The sequence below is a fragment of the Salmo salar genome, chromosome 06 (assembly GCF_965601325.2).
Source record: "Salmo salar chromosome 06, fSalSal1, whole genome shotgun sequence".
Lineage (NCBI taxonomy): Eukaryota > Metazoa > Chordata > Actinopteri > Salmoniformes > Salmonidae > Salmo > Salmo salar.
Window position 1 is genome coordinate 98,669,403 of NC_138296.1, and position 17,071 is coordinate 98,686,473.

The window sequence follows — 17,071 nt, forward strand, 5'->3', positions numbered from 1 at the left end:
GTTCTGTTCCAGTTGGACGTGGGTTAGGTTGTGGATGTATAGTAATTCCTGTTCTGTTCCAGTTGGACGTGGGTTAGGTTGTGGATGTATTGTAATTCCTGTTCTGTTCCAGTTGGACGTGGGTTAGGTTGTGGGGGTGTGGTAATTCCTGTTCTGTTCCAGTTGGACGTGGGTTAGGTTGTGGGGGTGTGGTAATTCCTGTTCTGTTCCAGTTGGACGTGGGTTAGGTTGTGGATGTATTGTAATTCCTGTTCTGTTCCAGTTGGACGTGGGTTAGGTTGTGGATGTATTGTAATTCCTGTTCTGTTCCAGTTGGACGTGGGTTAGGTTGTGGATGTATTGTAACTCCTGTTCTGTTCCAGTTGGACGTGGGTTAGGTTGTGGATGTATAGTAACTCCTGTTCTGTTCCAGTTGGACGTGGGTTAGGTTGTGGATGTATTGTAATTCCTGTTCTGTTCCAGTTGGACGTGGGTTAGGTTGTGGATGTATTGTAATTCCTGTTCTGTTCCAGTTGGACGTGGGTTAGGTTGTGGGTGTGTGGTAATTCCTGTTCTGTTCCAGTTGGACGTGGGTTAGGTTGTGGGTGTGTGGTAATTCCTGTTCTGTTCCAGTTGGACGTGGGTTAGGTTGTGGATGTATTGTAATTCCTGTTCTGTTCCAGTTGGACGTGGGTTAGGTTGTGGATGTATTATGTATGGTAATTCCTGTTCTGTTCCAGTTGGACGTGGGTTAGGTTGTGGGTGTGTGGTAATTCCTGTTCTGTTCCAGTTGGACGTGGGTTAGGTTGTGGATGTATTGTAATTCCTGTTCTGTTCCAGTTGGACGTGGGTTAGGTTGTGGGTGTGTGGTAATTCCTGTTCTGTTCCAGTTGGACGTGGGTTAGGTTGTGGATGTATTGTAATTCCTGTTCTGTTCCAGTTGGACGTGGGTTAGGTTGTGGGTGTATGGTAACTCCTGTTCTGTTCCAGTTGGACGTGGGTTAGGTTGTGGATGTATTGTAACTCCTGTTCTGTTCCAGTTGGACGTGGGTTAGGTTGTGGATGTATTGTAATTCCTGTTCTGTTCCAGTTGGACGTGGGTTAGGTTGTGGATGTATTGTAATTCCTGTTCTGTTCCAGTTGGACGTGGGTTAGGTTGTGGATGTATTGTAATTCCTGGTCTGTTCCAGTTGGACGTGGGTTAGGTTGTGGATGTATTGTAATTCCTGTTCTGTTCCAGTTGGACGTGGGTTAGGTTGTGGATGTATAGTAATTCCTGTTCTGTTCCAGTTGGACGTGGGTTAGGTTGTGGATGTATTGTAATTCCTGTTCTGTTCCAGTTGGACGTGGGTTAGGTTGTGGGGGTGTGGTAATTCCTGTTCTGTTCCAGTTGGACGTGGGTTAGGTTGTGGATGTATTGTAATTCCTGTTCTGTTCCAGTTGGACGTGGGTTAGGTTGTGGATGTATTGTAATTCCTGTTCTGTTCCAGTTGGACGTGGGTTAGGTTGTGGATGTATTGTAACTCCTGTTCTGTTCCAGTTGGACGTGGGTTAGGTTGTGGATGTATAGTAACTCCTGTTCTGTTCCAGTTGGACGTGGGTTAGGTTGTGGATGTATTGTAATTCCTGTTCTGTTCCAGTTGGACGTGGGTTAGGTTGTGGATGTATTGTAATTCCTGTTCTGTTCCAGTTGGACGTGGGTTAGGTTGTGGGTGTGTGGTAATTCCTGTTCTGTTCCAGTTGGACGTGGGTTAGGTTGTGGGTGTGTGGTAATTCCTGTTCTGTTCCAGTTGGACGTGGGTTAGGTTGTGGATGTATTGTAATTCCTGTTCTGTTCCAGTTGGACGTGGGTTAGGTTGTGGATGTATTATGTATGGTAATTCCTGTTCTGTTCCAGTTGGACGTGGGTTAGGTTGTGGGTGTGTGGTAATTCCTGTTCTGTTCCAGTTGGACGTGGGTTAGGTTGTGGATGTATTGTAATTCCTGTTCTGTTCCAGTTGGACGTGGGTTAGGTTGTGGGTGTGTGGTAATTCCTGTTCTGTTCCAGTTGGACGTGGGTTAGGTTGTGGATGTATTGTAATTCCTGTTCTGTTCCAGTTGGACGTGGGTTAGGTTGTGGGTGTATGGTAACTCCTGTTCTGTTCCAGTTGGACGTGGGTTAGGTTGTGGATGTATTGTAATTCCTGTTCTGTTCCAGTTGGACGTGGGTTAGGTTGTCGGTGTGTGGTAATTCCTGTTCTGTTCCAGTTGGACGTGGGTTAGGTTGTGGATGTATTGTAATTCCTGTTCTGTTCCAGTTGGACGTGGGTTAGGTTGTGGGTGTGTGGTAATTCCTGTTCTGTTCCAGTTGGACGTGGGTTAGGTTGTGGATGTATTGTAATTCCTGTTCTGTTCCAGTTGGACGTGGGTTAGGTTGTGGATGTATTGTAATTCCTGTTCTGTTCCAGTTGGACGTGGGAGAGCTGAAGCAGCAGCTGGACCGGAGCCAGTCTCTGTTTCCTGACAACCCGTCAGTCTGGGTCAAAGACCTGGCAGGATACCTCAACCACGCCCTGGCTGCTCCCGAGATGGAACCCACCCTCAGCAGCTACACACACGGTCAGTAACATAACCACAACACGACCAAAACCAGGCCTCTGTTTAAAAGTTAGGAGCGCCAGGCCTCTGTTTAAAAGTTAGGAGCGCCAGGCCTCTGTTTAAAAGTTAGGAGCGCCAGGCCTCTGTTTAAAAGTTAGGAGCGCCAGGCCTCTGTTTAAAAGTTAGGAGCGCCAGGCCTCTGTTTAAAAGTTAGGAGCGCCAGGCCTCTGTTTAAAAGTTAGGAGCGCCAGGCCTCTGTTTAAAAGTTAGGAGCGCCAGGCCTCTGTTTAAAAGTTAGGAGCGCCAGAAAACATAACTTCTTTAATCAATTGAAATGCAGCTTATATTGGGCCTATATGAATTCTAGCTAACTTTTTATTTATTTTAACCTTTATTTAACTAGGCAAGTCAGTTAAGGATAAATTCTTATTTACAATAACGGCCAAACCCAGACGACGCTGGGCCAATTGTGCGCCGCCCTATGGGACTCCCAATCATGGCCGGTTGTGATACAGCCTGGAATGGAACCAGGGTCTGTAGTGACGCCTCTAGCACTGAGATGCAGTGTCTCAGCCTGCTGAACCAGGGTCTGTAGTGACGCCTCTAGCACTGAGATGCAGTGCCTTAGACCGCTGTGATACAGCCTGGAATCTAACCAGGGTCTGTAGTGACGCCTCTAGCACTGAGAATAAACAGCATTTAAATAGATGACTAGAAACTGGCTTAAACCGCTGGCATCACAAATAAGCAATGGGACAGAGACAATGAAAACGATATTATGGAAATGACTCTGGTACCGGTACCGCTGCACGTTGACTCGGTACCGGTACCCCTCCACGTTGACTCGGTACCGGTACCCCTCCACGTTGACTCTGGTACCGGTACCCCCCCGTGTGTGTAGCCGTTTTATTACCCAGGTACCCCCCCGTGCGTGTAGCCGTTTTATTACCCAGGTACCCCCCCGTGCGTGTAGCCGTTTTATTACCCAGGTACCCCCCGTGTGTGTAGCCGTTTTATTACCCAGGTACCCCCCGTGTGTGTAGCCGTTTTATTACCCAGGTACCCCCCCGTGTGTGTAGCCGTTTTATTACCCAGGTACCCCCCGTGCGTGTAGCCGTTTTATTACCCAGGTACCCCCCGTGTGTGTAGCCGTTTTATTACCCAGGTACCCCCCCGTGTGTGTAGCCGTTTTATTACCCAGGTACCCCCCGTGTGTGTAGCCGTTTTATTACCCAGGTACCCCCCGTGCGTGTAGCCGTTTTATTACCCAGGTACCCCCCGTGCGTGTAGCCGTTTTATTACCCAGGTACCCCCCGTGTGTGTAGCCGTTTTATTACCCAGGTACCCCCCGTGTGTGTAGCCGTTTTATTACCCAGGTACCCCCCGTGTGTGTAGCCGTTTTATTACCCAGGTACCCCCCGTGTGTGTAGCCGTTTTATTACCCAGGTACCCCCCCGTGTGTGTAGCCGTTTTATTACCCAGGTACCCCCCGTGTGTGTAGCCGTTTTATTACCCAGGTACCCCCCGTGTGTGTAGCCGTTTTATTACCCAGGTACCCCCCCGTGTGTGTAGCCGTTTTATTACCCAGGTACCCCCCGTGTGTGTAGCCGTTTTATTACCCAGGTACCCCCCGTGCGTGTAGCCGTTTTATTACCCAGGTACCCCCCGTGCGTGTAGCTGTTTTATTACCCAGGTACCCTTTTTCTCTCTGCATTTATGGGAAGGGCTGTCAGTAAGCATTTCACCAGTTGTGACATACAATTTTCTTTTTGATTTTACAACAACCATAATACAACCACAACTCGACGTCTCAGTGGTCGACAGTCCCGTTCTAACCATTTAGTACCATTTTATAACCCTTCTCACTCCTCTCTGTCTTTAGATTACCCATACTGCCTTGCGGGGAAGGAGCTGAGGGGCGTGGTCAAAGCTTTGATTGGTCGCTGCAACGAGAGTCTACAGGACTTCTACGACCACTGTGTTTACACCATGCTGAGAGAACTGGACAAACGGACAGGTGAGAGAAACGGACAGGTGAGAGAAACGGACAGGTGGGAGAACTGGACAAACGGACAGGTGGGAGAACTGGACAAACGGACAGGTGGGAGAACTGGACAAACGGACAGGTGAGAGAACTGGACAGGTGAGAGAACTGGACAGGTGAGAGAACTGGACAGGTGAGAGAACTGGACAGGTGAGAGAAACGGACAGGTGAGAGAAACGGACAGGTGAGAGAAACGGACAAACGGACAGGTGAGAGAACCGGACAAACGGAAACGCAAAATGGGGATCCTGCATACTTCCAGTTTATCGCTAGACACTTTTTTGCTACGTAACAGCACAGGATCGTCATTTTGTGTAGTTCTAGTTAGCTGTAGTGTTGCATGCTGGGTAGAGGGTATACAGTCAACTTAAAGCTGACTCTCCTGTCTCTCTGTAGGAGAACCTCTCCATGGTTACCGGGTCTGTATCCAGGCCATCCTACAAGACAAGCCCAGAATGGCGACACAAAACCTTCCTAACGTGAGTGTCCGTCCATCCCAGTGTGTGTGTGTGTGTCTGTTGTATTGGGTAACCATGGATACAGGTACAACACTACTACTACTACTGTTGTATTGGGTAACCATGGATACAGGTACAACACTACTACTACTACTGTTGTATTGGAATCTTCAGTCAATACATTTAATTAAATACGATTTATTAAAAGCATGGCTAATAAACGTACATGGATGATGGTTACACTGTAAGTTATATACAATATCTCTCCTCTGTCTCTCTCTCCTCTATCCTCTCTCTCTCTCTCTCTCTGTCTCTCTCGGTCTCTCTCGGTCTCTCTCGGTCTCTCTCGGTCTCTCTCTCGGTCTCTCTCTCGGTCTCTCTCTCTCGGTCTCTCTCTCTCGGTCTCTCTCTCTCGGTCTCTCTCTCTCGGTCTGTCTCTCTCGGTCTCTCTCTCTCGGTCTCTCTCTCTCGGTCTCTCTCTCTCGGTCTCTCTCTCTCGGTCTCTCTCTCTCGGTCTCTCTCTCTCGGTCTCTCTCTCTCGGTCTCTCTCTCTCGGTCTCTCTCTCTCGGTCTCTCTCTCTCGGTCTCTCTCTCTCGGTCTCTCTCTCTCGGTCTCTCTCTCTCGGTCTCTCTCTCTCGGTCTCTCTCTCTCGGTCTCTCGCCCTCTCTCTCTCGCCCTCTCTCTCTCGCCCTCTCTCTCTCGCCCTCTCTCTCTCGCCCTCTCTCTCTCGCCCTCTCTCTCTCGGTCTGTCTCTCTCTCTCTCTCTCCTCTCTCTCTCCCTCTCTCTCCTCTCTGTTTTTCTCCCTGTCTAGTATCTGGAGTTGTTGCGGTCAGTTCAGAACCGTCCGGTCAAGTGTCTGACAATCATGTGGTCTCTGGGACAGGCTGGCTACTACGACCTCAGCCAGGGGCTACGAGGTAACACGCGCACGTACGCACGTGCACACGCACGCTGCACACGTACACACCCAGGCCAGGATTCAATCTAAGGTGTCTCATATCAAATGTTATTTGTCACATGCAGCGAATACAACAGGTGGAGACCTTACTTACAAGATGATAATAATGGCTGCCATTTTACCAACTGGCTGCCATTTTACCAACTGGCTGCTATTTTACCAACTGGCTGCCATTTTACCAACTGTGCTATTTTACCAACTGGCTGCCATTTTACCAACTGGCTGCCATTTTACCAACTGGCTGCCATTTTACCAACTGGCTGCCATTTTACCAACTGGCTGCCATTTTACCAACTGGCTGCCATTTTACCAACTGGCTGCCATTTTACCAACTGGCTGCCATTTTACCAACTGTGCTGCCATTTTACCAACTGGCTGCCATTTTACCAACTGGCTGCCATTTTACCAACTGGCTGCCATTTTACCAACTGGCTGCCATTTTACCAACTGGCTGCCATTTTACCAACTGGCTGCCATTTTACCAACTGGCTGCCATTTTACCAACTGGCTGCCATTTTACCAACTGGCTGCCATTTTACCAACTGGCTGCCATTTTACCAACTGTGCTATTTTGCTTGTTTTTTTGTTCCCCCCCCACATTATTTTTAACTCATTTTGTACATAATGTTGCTGCTACTGTCTCTTACGACCGAAAAGAGCTTCTGGATTACTCACGTCAAACTGGACTTGAGATTTTTTCTTTAATGAGTCCGACGTGAAGGATATACTGCTTTGTCAAGAGAAGGCCCAAATCCCTGTCATCAGCGTGAAAGGGGGAGGAGGGCGCGGTGCCTGTCAGAATTAGCCGACGAGTAGGTAAATCACCACTACCCTCTGTATTATTGGCCAACGTGCAAATCGTTTGAAAACAAACTGGACGATCTACGATTTAAGACTTCCCTACCAAACGGGACTTTAAAACCGGTAATATATGTTTCACCGAGACGCGGCTGAACGACGACACGCATAATCTAGAGCATGCATGAGAGCACCAGCTGTTCCGGACGACTGTGTGATCACGCTCTCGCTAGCCGATGTGAGCAAGACCTTTAAACAGCTCAACATTCACAAAGCCGCTGGGCCAGATGGATTACCAGGACGTGTACTCACAGAATGCGCGGACCAACTGTCAAGTGTCTTCACTGACATTTTCAACCTCTCCCTGACCGAGTCTGTAATACCTACATGTTTCAAACAGACTGTGACCAAGAAAAGCGAAGTTAACCAGCCTAAATGACTACCGACCCGTAGCACTCACGTCTGTAGCCATGAAGTGCTTTGAAAGGCTGGTCATGGCTCACATCAACACCATTATGCCGGAAACCCTAGACCCATTCCAAATTCGCATTCCGCCCCAACCAATCCACAGATGATGCAATGCCAATAGCACTCCACACTGCTCTTTCCCACCTGGACAAAAGGAACACCTATGTGAGAATGCTATTCATTGACATCCCCCCACAATTTTTGTGGCCTTCCTCTGAAACCGCCTAGTGTATATAGGTCCTGGATGTCAGGAAGTTTGGCCCCAGTGACGTACTGGGATGTACGCAGTACCCTCTGCAGGTAGCCTAGTGGTTAGTGTTGGGCCAGTAACCGTGAAAGGTTGCTGGATCGAATCCCCGAGCTGACAAGATTAAAATCTGTCATTCTGCCCCTGAGCAAGGCAGTTAACTCACTGTTCCCCGGGCGCCGAAGACATGAATGTCGATTTGAGGCAGCACCCCGCAACTCTGATTCAGAGGGGTTGGGTTAAATGCGGAAGACACATTGCCCTCAACTGAATTCAGTTGTACAACTGACTAGGTATCCCCCTCCTTTTCCCCTTACCCTTACTTTCAGATGCTGAAGAGTTGCCATACCTGGCAGTGATGGGGATCCCGAGTGGCGCTGCGGTCTAAGGCACTGCATCTCAATGCTAGAGGCGTCACTACAGACCCTGGTTCGATTCCAGGGTGTATCACAACCGGCTGTGATTGGGAGTCCCATAGAGCGGCGCACAATTGGCCCAGCGTCGTCCGGGTTTGGCTGTTATTGTAAATAAGAATTTGTTCTTAACTGACTTGCCTAGTTAAATACAATAAATGATGCAACTGGTCAGGATGCTCTCGATGGTGCAGCTGTATAACTTTTTGAGGATCTGGGGACCCATGCCAAGTCTTTTCAGTCTCCTGAGGGGGAAAAGGTGTTGTCGTGCCCTCTTCACAACTGTCTTGGTGTGTTTGGACCATGATAGTTTGTTGATGATGTGGACACCAAGGAACTTGATACTCTTGACCGGCTCCACTTCAGCCCCTACGATGTTAATGGGGGGCCTGTTATGCCATCCTTTCCCTTTAGTCCACAATCATCTCCTTTGTCTTGCTCACATTGAGGGAGATGTTGTCCTGGCAGTGACAACCTCCCTATAGGCTGTCAAATCGTTGTCGGTGATCAGGCCTCTACCACTGTTGTGTCGTCAGCAAACTTAATGATGGTGTTGGAGTCGTGAGTGGCCACGCAGTCATGAGTGAACAGGGAGTACAGGAGGGGGCTGAGCACGCACCCCTGAGGGGCCCCCACATTGAGGATCAGCGTGGCAGATGTGTTGTTGCCTACCCTTACCGTCTGGGGGCGGCCCGTCAGGAAGTCCAGGATCCAGTTGCAGAGGGAGGTGTTCAGTCCCAGGATCCTTAGCTTAGTGATGAGCTTTGAGGGCACTATGGTGTTTGAACGCTGAGCTGTAGTCAACAGTCTTCTCACCCTAAGGATTAACTGTGTGTGTTGCAGTATGGCTGGGTATCATGCTGCCAGTCCTGGGGGTGAAGGCCCTGTCCTCCTACGCCATCGCATACCTGGAGAGACTACTGCTGTAAGTCCCTGACCTCTAACCCCTACCCTACCCTACCTGGGGAGACTACTGCTGTAAGTCCCTGACCTCTAACCCCTACCCTACCTGGGGAGACTACTGCTGTAAGTCCCTGACCTCTAACCCCTACCCTACCTGGGGAGACTACTGCTGTAAGTCCCTGACCTCTAACCCCTACCCTACCTGGGGAGACTACTGCTGTAAGTCCCTGACCTCTAACCCCTACCCTACCTGGGGAGACTACTGCTGTAAGTCCCTGACCTCTAACCCCCTACCCTACCTGGGGAGACTACTGCTGTAAGTCCCTGACCTCTAACCCCTACCCTACCTGGGGAGACTACTGCTGTAAGTCCCTGACCTCTAACCCCTACCCTACCCTACCTGGGGAGACTACTGCTGTAAGTCCCTGACCTCTAACCCCTACCCTACCTGGGGAGACTACTGCTGTAAGTCCCTGACCTCTAACCCCTACCCTACCTGGGGAGACTACTGCTGTAAGTCCCTGACCTCTAACCCCTACCCTACCTGGGGAGACTACTGCTGTAAGTCCCTGACCTCTAACCCCTACCCTACCCTACCTGGAGGAGACTACTGCTGTAAGTCCCTGACCTCTAACCCCACCCTACCTGGGAGACTACTGCTGTAAGTCCTGACCTCTACCCCTACCCTACCTGGGGAGACTACTGCTGTAAGTCCCTGACCTCTAACCCCTACCCTACCCTACCGGGGAGACTACTGCTGTAAGTCCCTGACCTCTAACCCCTACCCTACCCTACCTGGGGAGACTACTGCTGTAAGTCCCTGACCTCTAACCCCTACCCTACCTGGGGAGACTACTGCTGTAAGTCCCTGACCTCTAACCCCTACCCTACCTGGGGAGACTACTGCTGTAAGTCCCTGACCTCTAACCCCTACCCTACCTGGGGAGACTACTGCTGTAAGTCCCTGACCTCTAACCCCTACCCTACCTGGGGAGACTACTGCTGTAAGTCCCTGACCTCTAACCCCTACCCTACCCTACCTGGGGAGACTACTGCTGTAAGTCCCTGACCTCTAACCCCTACCCTACCCTACCTGGGGAGACTACTGCTGTAAGTCCCTGACCTCTAACCCCTACCCTACCTGGGGAGACTACTGCTGTAAGTCCCTGACCTCTAACCCCTACCCTACCTGGGGAGACTACTGCTGTAAGTCCCTGACCTCTAACCCCTACCCTACCTGGGGAGACTACTGCTGTAAGTCCCTGACCTCTAACCCCTACCCTACCCTACCTGGGGAGACTACTGCTGTAAGTCCCTGACCTCTAACCCCTACCCTACCTGGGGAGACTACTGCTGTAAGTCCCTGACCTCTAACCCCTACCCTACCTGGGAGACTACTGCTGTAAGTCCCTGACCTCTAACCCCTACCCTACCTGGGGAGACTACTGCTGTAAGTCCCTGACCTCTAACCCCTACCCTACCTGGGGAGACTACTGCTGTAAGTCCCTGACCTCTAACCCCTACCCTACCTGGGGAGACTACTGCTGTAAGTCCCTGACCTCTAACCCCTACCCTACCCTACCTGGGGAGACTACTGCTGTAAGTCCCTGACCTCTAACCCCTACCCTACCTGGGGAGACTACTGCTGTAAGTCCCTGACCTCTAACCCCTACCCTACCTGGGGAGACTACTGCTGTAAGTCCCTGACCTCTAACCCCTACCCTACCCTACCTGGGGAGACTACTGCTGTAAGTCCCTGACCTCTAACCCCTACCCTACCTGGGGAGACTACTGCTGTAAGTCCCTGACCTCTAACCCCTACCCTACCTGGGGAGACTACTGCTGTAAGTCCCTGACCTCTAACCCCTACCCTACCTGGGGAGACTACTGCTGTAAGTCCCTGACCTCTAACCCCTACCCTACCTGGGGAGACTACTGCTGTAAGTCCCTGACCTCTAACCCCTACCCTACCTGGGGAGACTACTGCTGTAAGTCCCTGACCTCTAACCCCTACCCTACCTGGGGAGACTACTGCTGTAAGTCCCTGACCTCTAACCCCTACCCTACCCTACCTGGGGAGACTACTGCTGTAAGTCCCTGACCTCTAACCCCTACCCTACCTGGGGAGACTACTGCTGTAAGTCCCTGACCTCTAACCCCTACCCTACCTGGGGAGACTACTGCTGTAAGTCCCTGACCTCTAACCCCTACCCTACCTGGGGAGACTACTGCTGTAAGTCCCTGACCTCTAACCCCTACCCTACCTGGGGAGACTACTGCTGTAAGTCCCTGACCTCTAACCCCTACCCTACCTGGGGAGACTACTGCTGTAAGTCCCTGACCTCTAACCCCTACCCTACCTGGGGAGACTACTGCTGTAAGTCCCTGACCTCTAACCCCTACCCTACCTGGGGAGACTACTGCTGTAAGTCCCTGACCTCTAACCCCTACCCTACCTGGGGAGACTACTGCTGTAAGTCCCTGACCTCTAACCCCTACCCTACCTGGGGAGACTACTGCTGTAAGTCCCTGACCTCTAACCCCACCCTACCCTACCTGGGGAGACTACTGCTGTAAGTCCCTGACCTCTAACCCCTACCCTACCTGGGGAGACTACTGCTGTAAGTCCCTGACCTCTAACCCCTACCCTACCTGGGGAGACTACTGCTGTAAGTCCCTGACCTCTAACCCCTACCCTACCTGGGGAGACTACTGCTGTAAGTCCCTGACCTCTAACCCCTACCCTACCTGGGGAGACTACTGCTGTAAGTCCCTGACCTCTAACCCCTACCCTACCCTACCTGGGGAGACTACTGCTGTAAGTCCCTGACCTCTAACCCCTACCCTACCCTACCTGGGGAGACTACTGCTGTAAGTCCCTGACCTCTAACCCCTACCCTACCTGGGGAGACTACTGCTGTAAGTCCCTGACCTCTAACCCCTACCCTACCTGGGGAGACTACTGCTGTAAGTCCCTGACCTCTAACCCCTACCCTACCTGGGGAGACTACTGCTGTAAGTCCCTGACCTCTAACCCCTACCCTACCTGGGGAGACTACTGCTGTAAGTCCCTGACCTCTAACCCCTACCCTACCTGGGGAGACTACTGCTGTAAGTCCCTGACCTCTAACCCCTACCCTACCCTACCTGGGGAGACTACTGCTGTAAGTCCCTGACCTCTAACCCCTACCCTACCCTACCTGGGGAGACTACTGCTGTAAGTCCCTGACCTCTAACCCCTACCCTACCTGGGGAGACTACTGCTGTAAGTCCCTGACCTCTAACCCCTACCCTACCTGGGGAGACTACTGCTGTAAGTCCCTGACCTCTAACCCCTACCCTACCTGGGGAGACTACTGCTGTAAGTCCCTGACCTCTAACCCCTACCCTACCTGGGGAGACTACTGCTGTAAGTCCCTGACCTCTAACCCCTACCCTACCTGGGGAGACTACTGCTGTAAGTCCCTGACCTCTAACCCCTACCCTACCTGGGGAGACTACTGCTGTAAGTCCCTGACCTCTAACCCCTACCCTACCTGTCCCCGACCTCTAACCCCTACCTCAATCCCCAATGGACCCTACACCCTATGCACGTGTGGAGATCTGAGAGGATTTGATTGGTTTAGGCAATAATGGTTAAGCCTCCATCTACCTAGCCTATCAGAGGGCAGAGTGGAGCTATTACCATATTGATCATCTGAGCTCAACCAATGTTTTAAGGGGTCGTAGGGTTAAGGGGTCGATTTGGGACCGTTGGAGGTGTGGCTGGGTTGAACTTCAATATTACACTGTACTTTTGTTTTTTGTAAATTGCAGTTTGTTTCTCTCCAGGCTCCATGTTAACCTGACTAAAGGTTTTGGGGTCATGGGACCTAAAGACTTCTTCCCACTGCTGGACTTCGCCTACATGCCGAAGAATGCCCTGTCACCAAGGTAACACACACACAGACGCCTGACTGTCTGAATGCCCTGTCACCATGGTAACACACAGACGCCTGACTGTCTGAATGCCCTGTCACCAAGGTAACACACACACAGACGCCTGACTGTCTGAATGCCCTGTCACCAAGGTAACACACACACAGACGCCTGACTGTCTGAATGCCCTGTCACCAAGGTAACACACACACAGACGCCTGACTGTCTGAATGCCCTGTCACCAAGGTAACACACACACAGACGCCTGACTGTCTGAATGCCCTGTCACCAAGGTAACACACACACAGACGCCTGACTGTCTGAATGCCCTGTCACCAAGGTAACACACACACAGACGCCTGACTGTCTGAATGCCCTGTCACCATGGTAACACACAGACGCCTGACTGTCTGAATGCCCTGTCACCAAGGTAACACACACACAGACGCCTGACTGTCTGAATGCCCTGTCACCAAGGTAACACACACACAGACGCCTGACTGTCTGAATGCCCTGTCACCAAGGTAACACACACACAGACGCCTGACTGTCTGAATGCCCTGTCACCAAGGTAACACACACACAGACGCCTGACTGTCTGAATGCCCTGTCACCAAGGTAACACACACACAGACGCCTGACTGTCTGAATGCCCTGTCACCAAGGTAACACACACACAGACGCCTGACTGTCTGAATGCCCTGTCACCATGGTAACGCACACACAGACGCCTGACTGTCTGAATGCCCTGTCACCATGGTAACGCACACACAGACGCCTGACTGTCTGAATGCCCTGTCACCATGGTAACGCACAGACGCCTGACTGTCTGAATGCCCTGTCACCATGGTAACGCACAGACGCCTGACTGTCTGAATGCCCTGTCACCATGGTAACGCACAGACGCCTGACTGTCTGAATGCCCTGTCACCATGGTAACGCACAGACGCCTGACTGTCTGAATGCCCTGTCACCATGGTAACGCACAGACGCCTGACTGTCTGAAAGTGGGAGTAACTATGGATTTTTAAAACCATTTCCTTGAAATTCTCCGCTCTTTGTTAACAGGGGGGATCCATATTTATGAACGCAACAAAACTATTTTTCTGCTCCTGGAGTAGCTGGTGTTCCTGCAAGCCGATTGGCTGTGCTATTAATACAGAGATTTCTGCACATGTGTGGGACTTTATAACTGAGGCAGCAGCTGTGTCTAACTTCATGTTGTGCATGAAAAGACGGCCCTTGTCTTCCAGCTGGCGTATTCCACTGCACCATCTCTGCCTCGTTGTAGGATTGGAGTTTGGATACGTCCAGCTATTTGCATATTGTGCGTTTTTTTTTTTTTTTTTTTTTTTTTAAAAGCCATGATCGCCATGTTCCTACAGTCTCCGCTGTCTGTCGTAACTGGATGGCAAAGTAAACATGGCACGAAGGCAGACGGGTCAATCCACTTAGATACTGAGTTACATGCAGCTATTTAGGGAAGTTTATCAAACAAGACCGACAAGCAGCCAATAGGAGACAGTCTAAAGCAGAATAACTATGTAGATTATCATCACCCAATAGGAGACAGTCTAAAGCAGAATAATTTGCCTTAATAATCTTTTTGGGGATGTTGGTTCTAATCCCCGGAGGGTTTTTTATTTCCGCTATTCAGAAACACGAGGCAAAGGCTACATCGCCGTGGTTCAGTAGGGGGCTGGGCTACGTGGTTCAGTAGGGGGCTGGGCTACGTGGTTCAGTAGGGGGCTGGGCTACGTGGTTCAGTAGGGGGCTGGGCTACGTGGTTCAGTAGGGGGCTGGGCTACGTGGTTCAGTAGGGGGCTGGGCTACGTGGTTCAGTAGGGGGCTGGGCTACGTGGTTCAGTAGGGGGCTGGGCTACGTGGTTCAGTAGGGGGCTGGGCTACGTGGTTCAGTAGGGGGCTGGGCTACGTGGTTCAGTAGGGGGCTGGGCTACGTGGTTCAGAAGGGGGCTGGGCTACGTGGTTCAGAAGGGGGCTGGGCTACGTGGTTCAGTAGGGGGCTGGGCTATGTGGTTCAGTAGGGGGCTGGGCTACGTGGTTCAGTAGGGGGCTGGGCTATGTGGTTCAGTAGGGGGCGGGGCTACGTGGTTCAGTACGGGCCGGCGCTGGGCTACGTGGTTCAGTAGGGGGCTGGGCTACGTGGTTCAGTAGGGGGCTGGGCTACGTGGTTCAGTAGGGGGCTGGGCTACGTGGTTCAGTAGGGGGCTGGGCTACGTGGTCCAGTAGGGGGCTGGGCTACGTGGTTCAGTAGGGGGCTGGGCTACGTGGTTCAGTAGGGGGCTGGGCTACGTGGTTCAGTAGGGGGCTGGGCTACGTGGTTCAGTAGGGGGCTGGGCTACGTGGTTCAGTAGGGGGCTGGGCTACGTGGTTCAGTAGGGGGCTGGGCTACGTGGTCCAGTAGGGGGCTGGTCGCCGCGGTTCAGAAGGGGGCTGGGCTACGCGGTTCAGTGTAAAATAACACATGTACAGACATGATCCGGGTCCAAACCCTCCCCTAACCCGGACGACACTGGGCCAAATGTGTGCCACCCTATGGGACTTCCGGTCACGGCCGGTAATGATACAGCCTGGGATGGAACCGGGTCTGTAGTGATGTAGTCTCTTAGACCGCTGTGATACAGCCTGGGATGGAACCGGGACTGTAGTCTCTTAGACCGCTGTGATACAGCCTGGGATGGAACCGGGTCTGTAGTGCTGGAGTCTCTTAGACCGCTGTGATACAGCCTGGGATGGAACCGGGTCTGTAGTGATGTAGTCTCTTAGACCGCTGTGATACAGCCTGGGATGGAACCGGGTCTGTAGTAGTTGTTGGGGACCAGTCTGTGATACAGCCTGGGATGGAACCGGGTCTGTAGTAGTTGTTGGGGACCAGTCTGTAGCCAGCAGTTACAGGACTAGTCTACTATCAATTATTTCCCAATTATTTGTAAATTCTCTTTTTTTTTTAATAGTGACCTTTTTAAACAACATACCACAGTCAGTAGGATATAAATATATAAATATAAATATATAAATATATATATATATATAACCAAACATTATGAAACAGAACCGTCATGGAAAGTAATAATAATGATCCTAGCAACGCTTTTCCTTCCGACATGGACACTTTTTTTAGCTCCGTTGTTTGGAGTGCTGTCACCATTAGAAAGGGTTTAATGGTAACTTATCTCAGCAGGATACATAGATGATGGGAAGAGATGGCTGCTTTGGTCTACTTGCCAAGCAGAGCTGTTTTATCAAGACACCATTTTCATGACAAATTACCCAATGGATCATGATGATTTTCTGGGGGTGCAAAGATTTTTGTTTTGTTTTGGTGAGCAGCTGCGATGTTCTCTCCGTTACTCAGGCAACGCCATACAAAGTCGATTTACCTCGCTTCATATTTCACTGAAATAAAAACAATTCAAATGTTTAGTGATAGTTGGGGCTCGGTAAAAAAAAAAGTTTTATTCTGTGTGTGACTGTGTGTGTGTGACTCTGTGTGTGTGACTCTGTGTGTGTGACTGTGTGTGTGTGACTGTGTGTGTGTGTGTGGATGCGTAGCCTCCAGGAGCAGCTGTGTCGTCTGTACCCTCGTCTGAAGGTGTTGGCTTTTGGGGCGAAGCCCGAAATGACCCTCCACACTTACCTTCCCTCCTTCCTGTCCCGGGCCACGCCCCACTGCCCTGATGATATGAAGAGAGAGGTAATACACAGGGACCCTTTGACTTTCTCCACATTTTGTTAAGTTACAGCCTTATTCTAAAATGGATTAAATACATGTTTTTTCCCTCATCAACCTACAAACAATACCCCATAATGACATCACAATACCCCATAATGACATCACAACACCCCATAATGACATCACAATACCCCATAATGACATCACAATACCCCATAATGACATCACAATACCCCATAATGACATCACAATACCCCATAATGACATCACAATACCCCATAATGACATCACAATACCCCATAATGACATCACAATACCCCATAATGACATCACAATACCCCATAATGACATCACAATACCCCATAATGACATCACAATACCCCATAATGACATCACAATACCCCATAATGACATCACAACACCCCATAATGACATCACAATACCCCATAATGACATCACAACACCCCATAATGACATCACAACACCCCATAATGACAAAGCAATACCCCATAATGACAAAGCAAAAACAGGGGTTTTTTTGGACATTTTTGCAAATGTATTCAAAATAAAAAGATACCATATTTACGGAAGTAGTCTCTTTGCTTTGAGACT

At 50.6% G+C, this 17,071-nt stretch overlaps 1 protein-coding gene across 50 annotated transcripts in view; it reads left to right on the plus strand.

The window, feature by feature from the left end:
* tmem214 (transmembrane protein 214) overlaps positions 1-17,071 on the plus strand; it is an 82,208-nt gene that overhangs the window by 18,532 nt on the left and 46,605 nt on the right. For all 50 annotated transcript variants that reach the window (XM_082977116.1, XM_082977115.1, XM_082977147.1 and 47 more), the window contains exons 3-9: positions 2,427-2,577; positions 4,439-4,573; positions 4,997-5,079; positions 5,872-5,977; positions 8,788-8,869; positions 12,679-12,780; positions 16,339-16,480. In XM_082977116.1, coding sequence (XP_082833242.1) covers positions 2,427-2,577; positions 4,439-4,573; positions 4,997-5,079; positions 5,872-5,977; positions 8,788-8,869; positions 12,679-12,780; positions 16,339-16,480 — 801 coding nt within the window. The remainder of the gene's footprint in view (positions 1-2,426; positions 2,578-4,438; positions 4,574-4,996; positions 5,080-5,871; positions 5,978-8,787; positions 8,870-12,678; positions 12,781-16,338; positions 16,481-17,071) is intronic.